Source organism: Lithobates pipiens, unplaced genomic scaffold, assembly GCF_037356315.1.
Source record: "Lithobates pipiens isolate NorthernLeopardFrog02 unplaced genomic scaffold, aLitPip1_a1.2 Scaffold_16, whole genome shotgun sequence".
Classification (NCBI taxonomy): domain Eukaryota; kingdom Metazoa; phylum Chordata; class Amphibia; order Anura; family Ranidae; genus Lithobates; species Lithobates pipiens.
The window spans coordinates 128,046,546-128,065,101 of record NW_027507748.1 but is presented as its reverse complement, the minus strand read 5'-3'; the positions used below and the strand labels follow the sequence as shown (position 1 = coordinate 128,065,101).

The 18,556-nt window shown below is 44.4% G+C and overlaps 1 protein-coding gene across 3 annotated transcripts in view; it reads right to left on the bottom strand.

Annotated features, from left to right (window-relative positions):
- SLC13A5 (solute carrier family 13 member 5) overlaps nucleotides 1-18,556 on the bottom strand; it is a 178,676-nt gene that overhangs the window by 36,953 nt on the left and 123,167 nt on the right. For 2 of the 3 annotated variants that reach the window (XM_077480450.1, XM_077480449.1), the window contains exons 5-7: nucleotides 14,858-15,069; nucleotides 8,393-8,564; nucleotides 1,336-1,458 (exon numbers count right to left, since the gene is read on the bottom strand). In XM_077480450.1, coding sequence (XP_077336576.1) covers nucleotides 1,336-1,458; nucleotides 8,393-8,564; nucleotides 14,858-15,069 — 507 coding nt within the window. The remainder of the gene's footprint in view (nucleotides 1-1,335; nucleotides 1,459-8,392; nucleotides 8,565-14,857; nucleotides 15,070-18,556) is intronic. The other variant, XM_077480452.1, reaches the window with a different exon arrangement.

The following is an 18,556-nucleotide window of genomic DNA, read 5'->3' as shown; positions in this document are numbered from 1 at the left end:
TGCTGCATTGATGGGCACTGGTAGGCTGCATTGATGGGCGCTGGTGAGGCTGGATTTGATGGGCACTGGTGAGGCTGGATTTGATGGGCACTGGTGAGGCTGGATTTGATGGGCACTGGTGAGACTGCATTTGATGGGCACTGGTGAGATTGCATTTGATGGGCACTGGTGAGACTGCATTTGATGGGCACTTCATTAAAAATGTGGGGTACACATGGGCAGGGCAAATGGGGTGGGGCCAAGAGGGGGGTGCGGCAAAATTAGGTTTCGCCTAGGGTGTCAAAAATCCTTGCACCAGCCCTGTGTGTGCATCACACAGAGCACAGTAAAAGAATCAGCACAAGGGACAGCACTTACAATCCCCCCCCCCCCCCAAAATAACCATCTATTGCTCACCTCCACATACCCCCACCCCCCATTCACAGCTCACCTTTGTTCTCCCTGTCTACAGATCACCTCTGCACCTCTCATCCACTGTTCACCTATCCCCCCCATTCACAGCTCACCTCTTCTTCCTGCGTTGCAAAACTCAACTCTTCTACACCAATTCCCAGTTCACTTCTTCCCCTGTCCACCGCTCACCTCTTCTACCTCCATCCACAGCACACCTCTTCACCTCCCTTCCACAGCCAACCTCCTCTTCCTCCGTCCACAGCTCAACTCTGCACCCCTGTCCACAGATCACTTTAGCATCCCCCCATCTACAACTCACTTTTGTATCCCCTGTCAACTACTCACCTCTGCATCTCTCATCCACAACTTCACCCCAACTACAGCTTATCTCTGCTTCCCTTCCTCATTACTCCTGCACACTCATCTAGAACTCACCCCAATCCATGGTTAATACCTCCCCCAGTCCAGGATGAATATCTTATTTTCAATTCCTTTTATTTATTATTTAACACTGATGCGCTTTTCAGGAGCTTTTGTGCTAAAAAAAAAGCACCTGAAAAGCTCAAGAAAACATATTTCTATTAAGATCAATGAATGCTTTCACACTGGGGCAGTGAAAAAACTCCTGCAAGCAGCATCTTTGGAGCATGTTTGGAGTGCTAAAAAGTGCCTCAAAAGTGCCCCTTCTCCACTGAAATGAATGGGAAGTGCACGAAAAACGCTACAAAAGCGCCTTTTAAGTCAAGTGACCTTCAAAAAAGCACCGATAACGCCTCCAAAGTGATTGAAAGCGCAGCAAAAGTGCACAGCGTTTTATGGGCAGTTTTCAAGTGCCTCAGTGTGAAAGGGGTCTTGTTTGATATTATTTGTAGATCATTTTAATTAAATTAAATCAGTGTTTGTTTACAAATTAATATTGTAGTCATAAGAGATGTAACTTACTTGAATCCCATGAAGGATAACTGGAGCCACAGCCAGGCAATGCACAACATCACAATCATGTTAGGGAAAGCAAATCCAAACCAAGAGGCAAAATTCAATATATCACCATTTTGAGGGAAAATCCTGAAATAGAATCAAAACAGCTCAGAAATTCTCATCAAATTTTATAGCATGTATGATAGATAGCACTAGGCCAATATTGCAAGTAGCTTAGTTTAGTATATATTTCTTGCCACGTGAATTTTCTGCTAGCTTTACCTTATTCACTAAGCTAAAGCCAGTCAGACATGAATCGAAATTCCCTGCTGAACCGACCGAATTACGATTCACGGCTTCCCGCCGTGAGAACACAATAGCACGGTGGGAGTGATTCCCCCATCCACCTCAAATGTGTGGATGGGGGAATCGGCACTTTTTTTTTGTATAACCCTGTGGTTGAACGAAAAAGAATGTATAATATATACAGTATTTCACAAGAGTGAGTACACCCCTCATATGTTTGTAAATATTTTATTACTGTATATCTTTTCATATGAAAACACTGAAGAAAGGACACTTTGCTACAATGTAAAGTAGTGAGTGTACAGCTTGTATAACAGTGTAAATTTGCTGTCCCCTCAAAATAACTCAACACACAGCCATTAATGTCTGAACCGCTGGCAACAAAAGTGAGTACACCCCTAAGTGAAAATGTCCAAATTGGACACAATTAGCCATTTTCCCTCCCCAGTGTCATGTGACTCATTAGTGTTACAAGGTCTCAGGTGTCAATGGTGAGCAGGTGTATTAAATTCAATGTTATCCCTCTCACTCTCTCATACTTGTTTATTGGAAGTTCACCAGTGGCGGCTCGTGCACTGTGGGCGCACGGTGTCGCCCCCCCCCCCCCATCCATGTCCCCGGCCTCTTTCAGGACGCCGGATGCATGGATTCCTAAGGTGGGGGTGGGAGGGTGGTACTTTTTGAAGCACCAGATTAGAAAGATTAGAGCCAGAGGCTCTAATAGGCTTCAAAATAAGGTGGGCTCGGGCGCAGAGAGTGCGCCCTGATCCCACCCAATTGTGTAACGATAGCAAATAAATTTTCGCTATTTTCACACTAAACTTCCTTCTCGCCAATCAGAAGGCGTCAGACCTGTTTCCTGATTGGCCAAAGCCCCAGGCCACCCTATTGGATGCCTGCCACTTAGGAAGAGAAGGAGACATGCGTTGGAGTGTCGCCGCCACTCTTGTGCACTGAGATCCATGTCTCTTAGAGCGGGATCATCTACTGCAGGGACTCCGATGAGTCCAACTCTCCACACCAGACTACCACCATATCCCAGGGCACCGCGGCCACCCTACACAGGCTTCATCAAGACAGACACCGCCGACACCACCCCCTCCATAGTCGATAGTAGAATCAGAGCCCATACTCGCTGCCGCCTGCTACAAGGACCGGCTCCAAGAAAGATCGCAAGAAGCCTGGGCATCACAGCTGTATAGAGGCCGAGACCCAAACCAGCCACACCAGTGTCAAGGCAAGGGGCCCATCACCTCCTATAGGGCCAATGTCTGGGGGATGGACTGCAGTCAGCTAATTCACAGTGGTTGCATATGATGGGCACAAGTGACTGCATATACTGGGCACAAGTGGCTGCAAGTGGCTACATATGACGGGCACAAGTGGCTGCATATGTCCGACACAAGTGGCTGCATTTGATGGGCACAATGGCAGCATATTATGGACACAGTGGCTGCATTTGATGGGCACAGTGGCTGCGTATGATGGGCACAAGGGGCTGCATTTGATGGGCACAAGTGGATGCATATGATGGGCACAAGTGACTGCATTTGATGGGCACAAGTGGCTGTATTTAATGGATACAGGTGGCTGCATTTTACGGGCACAATGGCTGTATATGATGGGCACAGTGGCTGTGTTTGATGGGCACAGTGGCTGCATATGATGGGCACAAGTGGCTGACTATGATGGACACAAGTGGCTGACTATGATGGGCACAAGTGGCTGACTATGATGGGCACAAGTGGTTGCACATAATGGGCATAGTGACTGCATATGATGGGCACAAGTGGCTGCATATGATGAGCACACGTGGCTGCATATGATGGGCACATGTGGCTGCATATGATGGGCACAATGGCTGCATATGATGGGCACAAGTGGCTGCATATGATGGGCACAAGTGGCTGCATTTGATGGGCACAAGTGGCTGTATTTAATGGGTACAAGTGGCTGCATTTGACGGGCACAATGGCTGTGTTTGAGGGACATAGTGACTGCATATGATGGGCACAAGTGGCTGACTATGATGGGCACAAGTGGCTGCATATGATGGGCACAAGTGGTTGCACATAATGGGCATAGTGACTGCATATGATGGGCACAGTGGCTGCATATGATGAGCACACGTGGCTGTATATGATGGGCACAATGACTGCATATGATGGGCACAAGTGGCTGCATATGATGGGCACAAGTGGCTGCATATGATGGGCACAAGTGGCTGCATTTGATGGGCCTAGGTGGCTGCATATGATGGGCACAAGTGGCTGCATTTGATAAGCACAAGTGGCTGAATATGATGGGCACAAGTGGCTGCACATGATGGGCACAAGTGGCTGCACATGATGGGCACAAGTGGCTGCACATGATGGGCACAGTGGCTGCATATGATGGGCACACATGGCTGCATATGATGGGCACAGTGGCTGCATATGATGGGCTCAGTGGCTGTGTTTGATGGGCACAAGTGTCTGTGTTTGATGGGCACAAGTGGCTGCATATGATGAGAACAAGTGGCTGTATATGATGGGCACAGTTGCTGCATTTGATGGGCACAATGGCTGCATTTGATGGGCACAGTGAGGCTGCAATTGATGGGGGGGGGGGGGGGTTCAGTATTTTTCAATTTGTTTACTGAGCTGCAGCACGGTGGCCAAGACCATACAGCAGTTTAACAGGACAGGTTCCACTCAGAATAGGCCTCCCCATGGTCGGCCAAAGAATTTGAGTACATGAGCTCAGCGTCATATCCAGAAGTTGTCTTTGGGAAATAGATGTATGAGTGCTGCCAGAATCGCTGCAGAGGTTGGAGGGGTGGGGGGCCTGCCTGCCAGTGCTCAGACCATACGCCACACGCTGCAATCAAATTGGTCTGCATAGCTGTCGTTCCAGAAGGAAGCCTCTCCTAAAGATGATACACAAAAAAGCCCACAAACTGTTTGCTGAAGACAAGCAGACTAAGGACATGGATTACTGGAACCATGTCCTGTGATCTGATGAGACCAAGATAAACTTATTTGGTTCAGATCAAGCGTGTCAAGCGTGTGTGGCAGCAACCAGGTGAGGAGTACAAAGCCAAATGTGTCTTGCCTACAGTCATGCATGGTGATGGGAGTGTCATGGTCTAGGGCTCCATGAGTGCTGCTGGCACTGGGGAGCTACAGTTCATTGAGGGAACCATGAATGCCAACATGTACTGTGATATATTGAAGCTGATCATGATCCCTGGGCCGCAGGGCTGTATTCCAGCATAATAAAAACCCCAAACACACTTCCAAGTTGGCCTAAAGAAGCTGAGGGTAAAGGTGTTGGACTAGCCAAGTATGTCTCCAGACCTAAACTCTATTGAGCATTTGTGGGGAATCCTCAAACGGAAGGTGGAGGAGTGCAAGATCTCTAACATCCACCATGATGTCATCATGAAGTAGTGGAAGACAGTGGCGTAACTAGAACCTTCAGGGCCCCGATGCAAGAAACCATGAAGGGCCCCCCTGAACCCCAGCCAGGGCCCTTCCCTCCGAGTCCGGCGGTGGAACTCCAGGGTGTGGTCACAGGTATGACCTTTGTGAGCCCTGTAGTTCCACCGCTGGTATCAGTAGTTTTTTTTTTTAGGTGCCCCATTGGGGGACTGTCCCTGTCTGGCTGGGGAGAACAGACATCGGACTGAGTGGCAATGCATGGAGCAGCAGAGGGGTACTCTGAGGAGCCGGCTGAGGACGCAGGTCATGCAGGGAAGGCACAACTAAAGAGCAGCCAATGCGATAGTCGAGCATGGAGCTCTGCTAGTCACCCTCCACCTCCAGCCACCCGTGTGCATGGTGCATTGGTACCCCTAGCTGCCTATGCTGCTGCCGGCCATATGTAGAGGGGGCTGCATGGGCCCCCTGCAGCACAGGGCCCAGTTGCGGTCGCAACTGCTGCACCCCCTATAGTTACGCCCCTGGTGGAAGAGGACTCCAGTGGCAACCTGTGAAGCTCTGGTGAACTCCATGCCCTAGAGGGTTAAGGCAGGGCTGGAAAAAACATGGTGGACACACAAAATATTAACATGTTGGGCCCAATCTGGACATTTTCACTCAGGGGTGTACTCACTTTTGTTGCCCGCGGTTTAGACATTAACCACTTCAGCCCCAGAAGGATTTACCCCCTTCCCGACCAGAGCACTTTTTGCGATATGGCACTGTGTTTCGCTTTAACTGACAATTGCGACGTTGTGCGACATTGCACCCAAACAAAATTGACATTCTTTTTTCCCCACAAATAGAGCTTTCTTTTGGTGGTATTTGATAACCTTTGCGATTTTTATTTTTTGCACTATAAACAAAAGAAGAGCAACAATTTAGAAAAAAAACACAATATTTTTTACCTGTGAAGCTCTGGTGAACGCCATGCCCACGAGGGTTAAAGTGATTGTAAAGGCTGTTTTTTTATATTTATTTTTTTAAATAACAAACATGGTATACTTACCTCCTCTGTGCATTTGGTTTTGCACAGAGCAGCCCAGATCCTCCTCTTCTCGGGTCTCCCTTTGATGTTCATGGCCCCTCCCTCCTTTAAGTGCCCCTCAGCCAGCAGCTTGCTACAGGTTGTTACCCAAGCTGAGTCAGAGCTCCGTATATCTATTCAGACATGGAGCCCCGGCCTGGCCCCGTCGCCTCTCTCCCCTGATTGGCTGACTGACATTGATTGACAGCCGCGGGAGCCAATAGCGAGAAGTGGACATTGCTGGAGAGAGAAGGAGCTCTGTGCTGTGGCCCCCCCCCCCCCCCCAAAATCCATACCAGACCCTTATTCAAGCATACAGCCTGGCAGTCCAGGAAAAGGGGTGACAAACGAGCGACCCACCTTTTGGACCATATCAGGCCACATGACCTCAACATGGGGGCGCTTGATGTTGATGGGCACAAGTGCCTCTTTCCCACACTGGGCAGTGGTTGTGGGGGGTCTGCATTTGGGAGGGCTTATCGGAATCCTGGCTTACCCAATGACGTAACCAGCTGACCCTGTCCCTTGCGACGTCATCGATTGGTGCACGCTGGGTCGATGACAGCACAAGGGGGTGGGGTTTATTTAGCATCAGGAAGCGGTGGAGCTGTCAGACAGCGGGAGCCAGCGTCGCGTGTGGATGACCCATCCGTTGCTAAGGATGTGGTGGCCGCCTTTCCCACTCCTTGACAACCAACTATTCACTGGTTATTAAGGATGCCCACTCCTTTATAAAATGGAAGAGCTTCTAAACACTTTTGCAGATGCTCCTAAACACTGAAAAATTGTTTTTTTATCCAGCGTTTTAAAGTTTTTTGAGTGTCTAGTGTGCATGAAGCCTTAAACAGCCACCAGAACTTTACATACAACAATATTTATTCTGGGTCAGAAATTAACCCTTTTCTGGTTTCAGACCCCCAATAGATTGCCCAGTATGTCCCAATACTCGCTTAACTAGACTGTGGAAATCATCGTCATCATGACAAATCACCAGTCCTTTTGGGCCAGTGTGACTTGAAAAAAATGTCAATAGCTTAGTTGGACCTTACATATAGATAGCTAGGGAAAAAAAAGCTGGAAGATAATCATAAGAATTTGATCGTATTTATTTACATCGATGAATGTACATGTTTTAGATTTCTAAAGCCCCATACACACTATCAGATTTTCTTCTCAGTTTTTCCTTCAGATTTACCAAAACCATGTAGTACAAGGGCCTGCCTGATTGCATACACATTGAAACGCCTAAGGTTTGACCTCATATTATATGGTTTTGGTAAATCTGAAGGAAAAACTCAGCAGAAAATCTGATAGTGTGTATGGGGCTTTAGCTTTTAAGTGGTATCAGATAACATCTGTCCCAAAATATGGTGGATCTATGATGCAGTCAACATGCAGGACTGCACGAATAAGTTGTAAAGGCTCGGGATTCAAATTTTTCTTTAACATAAACCTGACCAAATCTGGGCAAATTAATCTATCTACACAAAAATGGGCAGGCTCTGGTTTTACATTTAAAGCCAAGATTTGCAGACATAATTGCAAATTGATTATATAGTCTGATCTTAGGTTCAGATAGTCTGATCTTCTTTCTTTTTGATACACTATATTGTGAAAAGTATTGTGACACCTGCCTTTACACGCACAGAAAGTTTAGGAATGTGCCTATGGGAATATTTAACCGTTCTTCCAGAAGCACATTTGTGATGTCAAGCACTGATGTTAGCCGAGCCTGGCTTGCAGTCTGCACTCTAGTTTATCCCAAAGGTGTTTTATTGGGTTGAGGTCTGGACTCTGTGCAGACCGGTCAAGTTCCTCCACCCCAGACTCGCTCATCCATGTCTTTATGGACCTTGCTTTTTGTACTAGTACGCAGTCATGTTGGAACAGGAAGGGGTCATCCCCAAACTGTTCCCACAAAGTTGGGAGCATGAAATTGTCCAATGTCTTGGTATGCTGACGCCTTAAGAGTTCCCTCCACTGGAACTAAGGGGCCAAGCCCAACCCCACACCATAATCCCCCCTCCACCAAATGATTTGGACCAGTGCACAAAGCAAGGTCCATAACTGGTCACTTTGCAGTTATAGTGATATTAATACACAGCATGGTACCCTATGATGACAGCTTACACATAACCTTAAATAGCACTGCAAAACTGCAGGAAAATACAGAGGGAACATGATTTTAAAGTTATCACATGAAAATAGAAAAGTGATTGGTTTCTTTGGAAAACAGCTCTATTTTTTCCCCAGAATATTACACTGATAAATTGGTCCATGTACTTACGAGCTAAACTGTCCTTTCAGTACAAGGTTTGGCCCTGTTCCTGTTAATGTTGCTGTACCTCCTATACTAGCTGCATAGCAGACGCACAGCATCATGCCTTTATTAATATGCTTGTTCTTCTTTTTCTCTTTATCCTCTATGGAGATTTCCTGCGTGTGGCCATTTGCTACTACTGGAGAAATAGAAACAGATAGAATAAGTGCATTAAAGTATGGAAGCCATTGAATTACAACTATTTTCAGTGAAAGCCTATGTACTTTTTTAGAACATGTTTTCTTTAATGCTAAACTCCTGGCAAATATAAAATAGACACATAATTGTGAATCTATATTCAATAAAACATGAATTCGTTTTTTTTAATGTAAGCACCTAAATTTGACCAGTTAATAGCCTCTAGCAGACCTGTATATAAGAGCTCAGACTTAGGGAGGGAAAAGCAGCACAAGGAGACAATCATATGCATACTTTCCATCCAGTCCTGGATTTGCCAGGACAGTCCCTTTTTTTCATTTAGCTGTCCCACCCCTTCTGTGTCCCAGGATCAGGGCTGACAGCTACAATGTCTCTGCTCTTGCTTTCAAATTATTAACCTCATCCCTCCATCACTCTTCGCCCTGCCCTCCAACCAGGGCCGTTTTTAAGGCAGGCCAAAAGGGGCAGCTACCCTGGGCCCTGTCATTGTTGTGGGGCCCAAAGCAGCTGCCTCATACTTGGCAACTATCCTGGATTAAATTCCATTGTCCCTTGAGGTTATAGTCCCGTGCTGTGTCCCAATATCTCAGTGTGAAGTGGTGCTACTAATGCTGCCGCAGCTCTGCTCTATTGTCGTGTACAGATGACTCACCTGCAGATCCTGTATTTACATGTACCTTACCGGAATTCATATGTAAATAGCGGCAACATTCATATGTAAATAGTGGAATTGATATGTATATCATGCCCCCCTGAGGTCATATCCATAGTAATCTCTAGCAACCGATCAACAAGCAGAAATCATGTGCTGTAACCTCTAGTAACTAATCAGTGAGCTGTAATGATGTGCTGTAACCTCTAGCAACCAGTCAGTGAGCAGTAATGATACACTGTAACCTCCAGCAATCAATTGCAATAGCTGCCTGATTCAGTAAACCGATTTTGAGTCTAGCTGTTATTTATTGTATGTCTCAGAGCAGGTGGAGAGAAAAACTGCATGGAAGGGGGGGGCAAGAAAAGTTTTGCCCAGAGTCCAATCAGTATTAAAGACGGCCCTGCCTCCAGCTCCCAAAACTTTTTCCAGCACTCTCTCCATCTCCCCTATTGCCCTCCGTCTCCTCCAGCACTCTCCACCATGCCCTCCATCTCTCCCAGCTCTTTTTGGTGTTTGCTCTGTCTACCCCCAGTGTACTCCAGTGCTGGCTGAAGAAAAATCACAGCTTTAAAAACAAATTTGCTTGGTCTCCATGGCTGCACTCTCCCACGGTTTGAATCTTACCTATCCCATCGCACCTTCAGTGACACTTACAACTCCACTTCCTCCTCTCCAACTCCAAACACCGTTGGGGCCCCCCCAAGATTCTGTTCTTGGACCTCTACTATTCTTGATCTACGCGTCCTCCTGGTTCAGCTGATAGCCTCCCATGGCTTCCACTATCATTTATATGCAGTTGACACCCAAATCTATCTCTCTGCCCCTCAGCTCACCCCATCAATCTCCTCATGCATCACTGATTTACTAACAGACATATGAGCCTGGATGTCACACCACTTCCTCAAACTGAATGTAAAAATTACCTCTTAATATTTCCTCCCCATGTCCCTTCCCTTGATTTATCTGTCAAGATCAATGGCACAACTATCAGTCCGCCCCCACCTGTCAGGGTGCTAGGGGTAATCTTAGACTCTGAACTGTTCTTTCAGGCCCACATACAATCCCTGTCCAAATCATGCCGCCTTAGCCTCCGCAACATTTCCAGAATATGCCCCTTTTTAACTAATGACACCACCAAGCTTCTAATTCACTCCCTGGTCATCTCTCGCCTCGACTACTGCAACTCACTCCTCATTGGATTACCTTTACATACACTATCCCCCTTCAGTCCATAATGAATGCCACCGCAAGACTCATCCACCTTACCAACCATTCAGTGTCCTCCACCCCTCTCTGCCAATCCCTCCACTGGCTTCTACTCACCCAACGCAATAAAATTCAAAGTACTAACAATAATTTAAAAAGCCATTCTTAACTCTGCCCCCAGCTATATCACTAACCTAGTCCCAAAATATCAAACAAGCCACTCTCTTTGGTCCTCCCAAGACCTCCTGCTCTCTAGCTCCCTTGTCACCTCCCCCCATGCTCGCTTCCAGGATTTCTCCAGAGCTTCTCCCATCCTTTGGAACTCCCTACTCCAATCTGTCTGAGTGTCCCCTAATCTATTCATTTTTAGACAATCCCTGAAAACCCTTTAAAGAAGCCTATCCTGCTTCTAACTAACACTGTTTTACTTCCTCCATCAGCTCATCTCCACAGCTATTACTTTTTGTATCAATTGACCCTTCCTGTTTAGATAGTAAGCTCTAATGAGCAGGGCCCTTTGATTCCTCTTGTACCAAATTGCAATGTAACTTTAATATCTGCCTTTATTTTGTTAAGCTCTGCACAAACTGTTGGTGCTATATAAAACCTGTATTATAATAATAATAATAATAATAATAATAATAAAAACATCTATCAATTTTGGATGAACTGGCCTTTTAAATTAATGTTTAACCTTCCTGGAGGTATTTCCGAGTCTGGCTCGGGGTGGAATTTCAGAACCAAAAGCAGTAACCCCGAGCCAGACTCAGGATCGCATAGCAGGATCCAGGATGAGCTTACTTACCTTGTACCCTGGATCCTGTGATGTCTCCCCACAGTGCGAGCGGCTCGTCCTCCCCTCCATTCATCGCGGAGCTGGGCTCCGTTCCCTGTGAGCGTTGCCAAATTCAAAGAGTGAAACACACAATACATACAGTACACTGTAATCTTACAGATTACATTACTGTATGAAATTATTTCACATCCCCTTTGTCTCTATTGGTTTCTCCGGTGCCCTGCATGTAGTTTTATATTATAAAAACTGTTCTTTCTGCCTGGAAACTGGAGATTGTCCATAGCAACCAAAACTGTCCCTTTACATCAAAATTGGTTTTAGACCAGCTAGAAAACAGCGATAATAAATTAGTATCACTTGCAGAATTGAGGGTTAGTGATTTGTTGGGAAATCCGTCATCAAACACTGAAAGTAATGACAATGACAATTCTGCAACTGAGCAAATGTCAGTGTTTTTGATTTGATTACATTATTGAATATTTATTATTATTATTATTATTATTATTATTATTATTATTATTAGGTATAATTATTTATAGTTTATTATTATATTATAATTTATGATTTCATTTTTTACACTTTATCATACCCGGGATATCTACTAGACTCTGGTTTGGACAGATTTAAGTGTGTTATTCTTAAGAATTACAGGCCTACAATATAAAACGCCAAATTTCCATGTAAAATAATTGTACCGCTTTCAGCACCAAAAAATTGACATAATCTTACCGCCAGGCAGGTTAATGGTAATCCAAACAACTAGTTGAAAAACAATGTTTAAAAGTGAAAATCTCCCCAATTTTTCCATGTAATTGATGGTTGTGATTTACTGACACCATGGTATACCATACAGTATATGATGCTGATAGTACATATGTGCATGCTATTTAAATCATTGTAGAGCAATAGTTCAAAAGATCAAAAGTCCACCACTGCAAAAAGATCACGTTGACTTGTAAGCGAAAGTTCGGGTCAATGTTTAATTGGAGAAGGTCAATTAGTAATTTTAAGACAACTCAGACCAGAAACATATTTCAAGGAGATTTAATGGATTTCCTCTACTAACATTAACTCATGTCTAATGCAATAGAAAACTAAAGAAAATATTTTTTACTTTGTGAATCCCACAAAGTGGTGGGAACCTGAAATACATTATAATTCTTTATTTGTGGGATTTTGTAGTCCTGGTTATTTAGTGACTCTTCAAGTACGTTTGAGAGCAATTTACGTCTGTACCTTAGACGCAATCTGTTTGGCTTTTTTGAACAATATTGCAATGACACAATTAAGGTTGCCTTGTCTAGGTGCCAAATATTTTTTTTCATTCTTGTTCACACAATGCCAGTTGAGTTGCACTGATCTGCATAGATCTACATATCAACCTCAAGGCACATAAAAAAACAATTGTTTTCTATGTGTCCTGTTCACGCCATAAACATGCAGTGTTGCATTCTGAGTAAAAATACAACATGATAATGTATAACAAAGTGCAGCACATAAAAAGTGATATTCAATAGTGAAATGTATCAATATCCATATTACGCAATACCAGATATTACCCAGTAAAGACACTTCAGCTTATAAAGTCATAGAAAGTGATGAGCAGTACCAATTATATTGATAATCATATGAAATTTGTATTATCAAATAACAAAAATTATCTTGTGTAATTTAAATTAATATACACTATATTACCAAAAGTATTGGGACACCTGCCTTTACACGCACATGAACTTTAATGGCATCCCAGTCTTAGTCCGTAGGGTTCAATATTGAGTTGGCCCACCCTTTGCAGTTATAACAACTTCAACTCTTCTGGGAAGGCTGTCCACAAGGTTTAGAAGTGTATCTATGGGAATGTTTGACCATTCTTCCAGAAGCGCATTTGTGAGGTCAGGCACTGATGCTGGCTAAGAAGGCCTGGCTCGCACCCCACAGGAAATAGCACCCAAGCCTTTCACTTTAGAAACGACCACAATCCTCCTCCATGACCCACGACCTATAGGCGTTTAAACATCCAGGGTGTACATGTACAAGATAAGCACGTTCCCCCCCCCCCCCCCCCCTCCCCATAGTGCAGTACCAATAAGTAAAAGGATTTTTTTATTAAAATTGCACTTGCAAGCTTCAAAACATAAAGACAGTGCTGTTTAGCATCAACCTCAATAATGTCCAAATCCAAGATGGCCACCAATCAGTGTGCATGCCGATGATTTATATGGTTTGAATCAAGGTCCAGCTTGAAGCTTCCGCATTTGGTTGATCTCTTTCATATATAAATCCGGGAACCCTCAGACGTATAACCATGAACAGGCTGATCCCCAACTAACACACTGCAAGGCCAGGCTCAGCCTGGCTGAATCCCAGATTCACATATGAAAGAGATCAACTTAACTATCAACTGTACTTTGATGCAAACCATATACAGTGGGTACAGAAAAGAATCACCCACATTTAAAATATTCACATTTTGTTGCTTTTCTAGCCTGAAATAAAGACAGACACATTTTTTGTTTTATCCAGCTGTATACACTCAGTGCAACTTATAACATCCAAGTGAAAGATGTGTAGTGCTACCCAAATGTTCAATACTATTCTAGATAAACCCCTTTTAAAAAGCCTGATAGAAGACCTCCTTAATAAAAGATGGCTGGCTGTACTAAATCAGAATTCGGTTAACTTTCTCATATTTTTACTGATGTAAAACAGACCATAGGTAGGTCCAGGAGAGAGCCACTGTAAATATCCCCTTTGGGGAGCTTAAGTCTTGCATTAACCAGGAGCCAAACCACCCCATGTACATTTACTGCGGCATCTGTACGTGATTCTGCACTTCCAGGTCTGGGGCGCACGACCGCTGCTGGCAACCCACACCCGCTGTGTCCTGTGATATCCACCTAGACACCCCCGATCATTTGGGACAAGTTTATTGTCGGTCTTTTTTTGTTTATAGCATCCCGCAGAAGGGATCAAATACAACCAAAAGAAAGCTCTATTTGTGGGAAATAAAAGACACAAATTTTATTTCGGTACAGCGTCACACAACTGCTCAATTATCAGTTAAAGTAACGCAGTGCCGTATCGCAAAAAAATTCCTGGTTCATAAAGGGGGTCTTCCAGAGCTGAAGTGGTTAACTTGTGCAGGACATATGACAAATTGGTGGCCATTTTGAATCTTAGCCTGTTCAGATTTCACAAAATCTAGGAACCTTGGACCTCACACTAATTACTGGTAGACTTTGACTGTACCCTTGTTACTATTTAAGGAGTACTCTCGTCTCTCTGCTCTCTTCTCCTGACGGCATGCTCCTTGTCAGCTTATGTGGATACTGGGTTTCTGATTGGCCCTCCCTCTCCCAGTTTGAGTGCAGCTGTACAGTGGATGACAGGAGGCTGAACTCAAGGCAAATTCAAGTATTTATACTAATTGTATTTAAAATACATTTTATGAGTAAAAAAAATACATAACCACATCCATCGGTGTTTATTAATACGTGACTGGTGTTCAGCTTTAGGATCAAGTAAATTGTTTTGCTCTTCTTGCTAGATTCTCCCCAGGAATAAATGAATAGGTCTGCTTAAGCAGTTATTAATAAAAAAAAAAAAAATTTCTTACTTGGCATTTCTATCATAGGAATGGCATCCTTTTCATCCAGTTGCATTGCTGGGTTGGTTTGTCCATCGGGTTCCAATATGGAAGGCTCCTGCTCAGTGTTATTGAGCTGACTGAGGACTGCCTGCACGATAGGAACCATCATGGCTGTGGTTGCAGTATTGCTTATCCACATTGACAGAAAGGCCGTGACTCCCATGAACCCCAACATTAGCCTAGTGGTAAGGTGAACAGTGAGACATATGTTTTCATTTCATAGTGGAAAAAACAATAGCTGTCACTTATAGCTAAAATATCATATTATAATAAATAAAGAAACCATTTATATCTGCAGCTGTAATGTCATTCTAGTAAAATACAGTATTACATAACTTTTGTAAAAACAACGTAGCTTATCAAATTATGAAAGTGGAAGTCATAATTGTTGTGATGACATTAGCTGTTCATGAATCACAAATAGAATTTTTTTTTGTTCAAATATAGGCACAAAACATACACCACTAGATTGTACACACACTCATGTTATTGTCTATGGGACAAAGGGACCACCACGTGCCACCAGCTTACCCACCTAAAAGTAACACGACAAGGTCTTCACACCTGTCTAGTTTAGTTCCTAGAGAACAGTTGGCCAGTGATGTCTGCTTCTGCCATAGACATTAATGTTTCACCAGATCCAACCAAAAGCTACTGCCGTCATCAGATGCTTGTGGCCAGCTTAAAGCACATCAATCATTTACAAAAGACCCTGAATACTAAGGTGACCAGATTTTAAAAATTAAATCCCAGGATATATTTATTTATTTTGATTGGAAAATGGTAAACTATTTTATAAGCATATTTTCCTAAAATTATATATGCAGTCGGTGACGTAGCTTGGGTTGTCAGCACCCGGGGCAAGACAAGAAATTTGCGCCTTCTAACCCTCTGACTTTTAGAGAACCCTTTGGCTTTTACAGTAGTACTGACCAACCTGATTCTTACACAGATCCCTACACTAACCTACCTGGTTCATACACTAACCTACCTGACCACTGCTCTAACCTACCTGCTTCCTACACTGATTCTTATACTGACCACTACAGTGACCAACCTGATTCTTACACAGATCACTACACTAACCTACCTGATTCCTACACTGACCTACCTGACCACTACTCTAACCTACCTGACTATTTCACTAACCTTCATGATTCCTACACTGACCACTACACTGACCTACCTGATTCCTTCACTGACCTACCTGATTCCTACACTGACGTACCTAACCACTACATTTACATACCTGATTCCTACACTGACCACTACACTAACTTACTTGATTCCTACACTGACCTACTTGACCAATACACTGACCCACCTGATTCCTCTACTGACCACAACACTACCTAATTTATACACTGTCCGCTACACTGACCTACCTGATATTTACACTGACCTACCTGACCATTACATTGGCTTACCTGACCACTACACTGACCTACCTGACTCCTACTTCCTGCACTACTCACACCCCCCCTCTCCACATATATGTACAGTATAGTTCAGTTGATTTTCCTCACCTCCCTATGGCCTCTATGATCATCCATCAGAGTAGGGCTCTCCCCAGCACCGGGTAATGTTCTGGAGTCCAGCCACCCAGTCGCTCCTCAGTATTCCCTGCCAAAAGCTCCTCCAAGAGCTGTTGTACCACCCCTCCGCCGTTCTCACACACATGGACCACACACACCAGAGGGATCATTTGGGACAGGCTGGACCACAGGAGGGGGGGGTGCTGCAGAGCAATGCCTGAGAGTCGGACATGCCTCATCGGGGGTCTAGGGGGCTGAGGGAGGGAGGCATGCTTCACATGGCCGCAACACGGCACACTTAGGGGGCACAGTAATAATTTTGCGCCCCCCCCAAATGTTGTGCCTGGGGCGAGAGTAATGGTTGCCCCCCCCCCCACACTCGCACACACTACGTCATTGCAATCCGGGGACAAAACCAGGGACAGACTTGGTCCGGGGACAGTGTCCTCAGTCCGGGGACTGTCCCCCGGTAACTGGGGATGTCTGGTCACCCTACTGAATACCACCCTTGTCTCCACTATGTTGGCTACGTGATCCCTTTGTCCTTCAGCAAATTCCACTATACTGGGAGAGATGGGTCTCATGTATGTTTGATGCTGTACAAGGTAAGTGTTCTCATTATCAGAAGGGGAAAAAGGAGGAAAGTAATTTGTTAAAAGATGGCAAAGTGGAATAAAAAAGTGGTGTAATTCTTCACGTTCACTAGTGATTTTACCCTTATTACTTTTTTAAATGACCACATATTATATCCACATAAGCCCCGGACCATTTTGCTGGTCAAAGACCAGGCCACTTTTTGCGATTCGGTACTGCGTCGTTTTAACTAACAATTGCGCGGTCATGCGATGTGGCTTCCAAACAAAATTGGCGTCCTTTTTTTCCCACAAATAGAGCGTTCTTTTGGTGGTATTTGATCACCGTTACGGTCTTTATTTTTTGCGCTATAAACCAAAAAAGAGCAACAATTTTGAAAAAAAACGCATTATTTTTTACTTTTTGCTATAATAAATATCCCCCAAAAATGTATAAAAAAAACATTTTTTTCCTCAGTTTAGGCCAATACGTATTCTTCTACATATTTTTGGTAAAAAAAATGGAATTAAGCGATTATTGATTGGGTTGCGCAAAAGTTATAGTGTTTACAAAATAGGGAATAGTTTTATGGCATTTTTATTAATAATTTTTTTTTAGTTATGGCGACGATCAGCGATTTTTATTGTGACTGCGACATTATGGCAGACACATCGGCCATTTTTGACACATTTTTGGGACCGTTGTCATTTATACAGCAATCGGTGCTATACAAATGCACTGATTCCTGTGTAAATTACACTGGCAGTGAAGGGGTTAACCACTAGGTGGCAGTGTAGGTGTTAAGTGTGTCCTAGGGGCGTGTTGCTAACTGTGGGGGGCATGGCTGTGTTTTACACATCACTGATCTCTGCTCCAATCACAGGGAGCAGAGATCAATGTTACAGTTGCTAGGCAGAACAGGGAGATGCTTGTTTACTTTAGCATCTCCCCGTTCTTCCTCCCCATGAGACCATCATGGGTATCCCTGCGGGGCCCAGACTGACAGAGGTCCTGCCCCAGCTGCGCGCACGCGATGGCATAGCGGCAAATTTAAAGGGACCTACCTGTACGCCCATTCGCCTGTCCGTGCCATTCTGCCGGCGTACATCAGCGTGCTCCGGTCGGGAAGTGGATATACACTCACCGGCCACCTTATTAGGTACACCTTGCTAGTACCCGATTGGTCCCCCTTTACCTTCAGAACTGCCTTAATTCTTCATGGCATAGACTCAACAAGGTGTTGGAAACATGCCTCAGTGATTTTGGTCCATATTGACCTAATAGCCTCACGCGGTTGCTGCAGATTTGTCACCTGCACATCCATGATGCGGATCTCCCGTTTCACCACATTCCAAAGATGCTCTATTAGATTGAGATCTGGTGACTGTGGAGGCCATTTAACTACAGTGAACCTGTTTGTCATACTCAAGAAACCAGTTTGAGATGATTTGAGTTCATGTGCATCATCCTGCTGGAAGTAGCCACCAGAAGATGGGTACACTGTAGTCATAAAAGGATGGACATGGTCATCAACAGTACTCAGGTAGGCCATGCCATT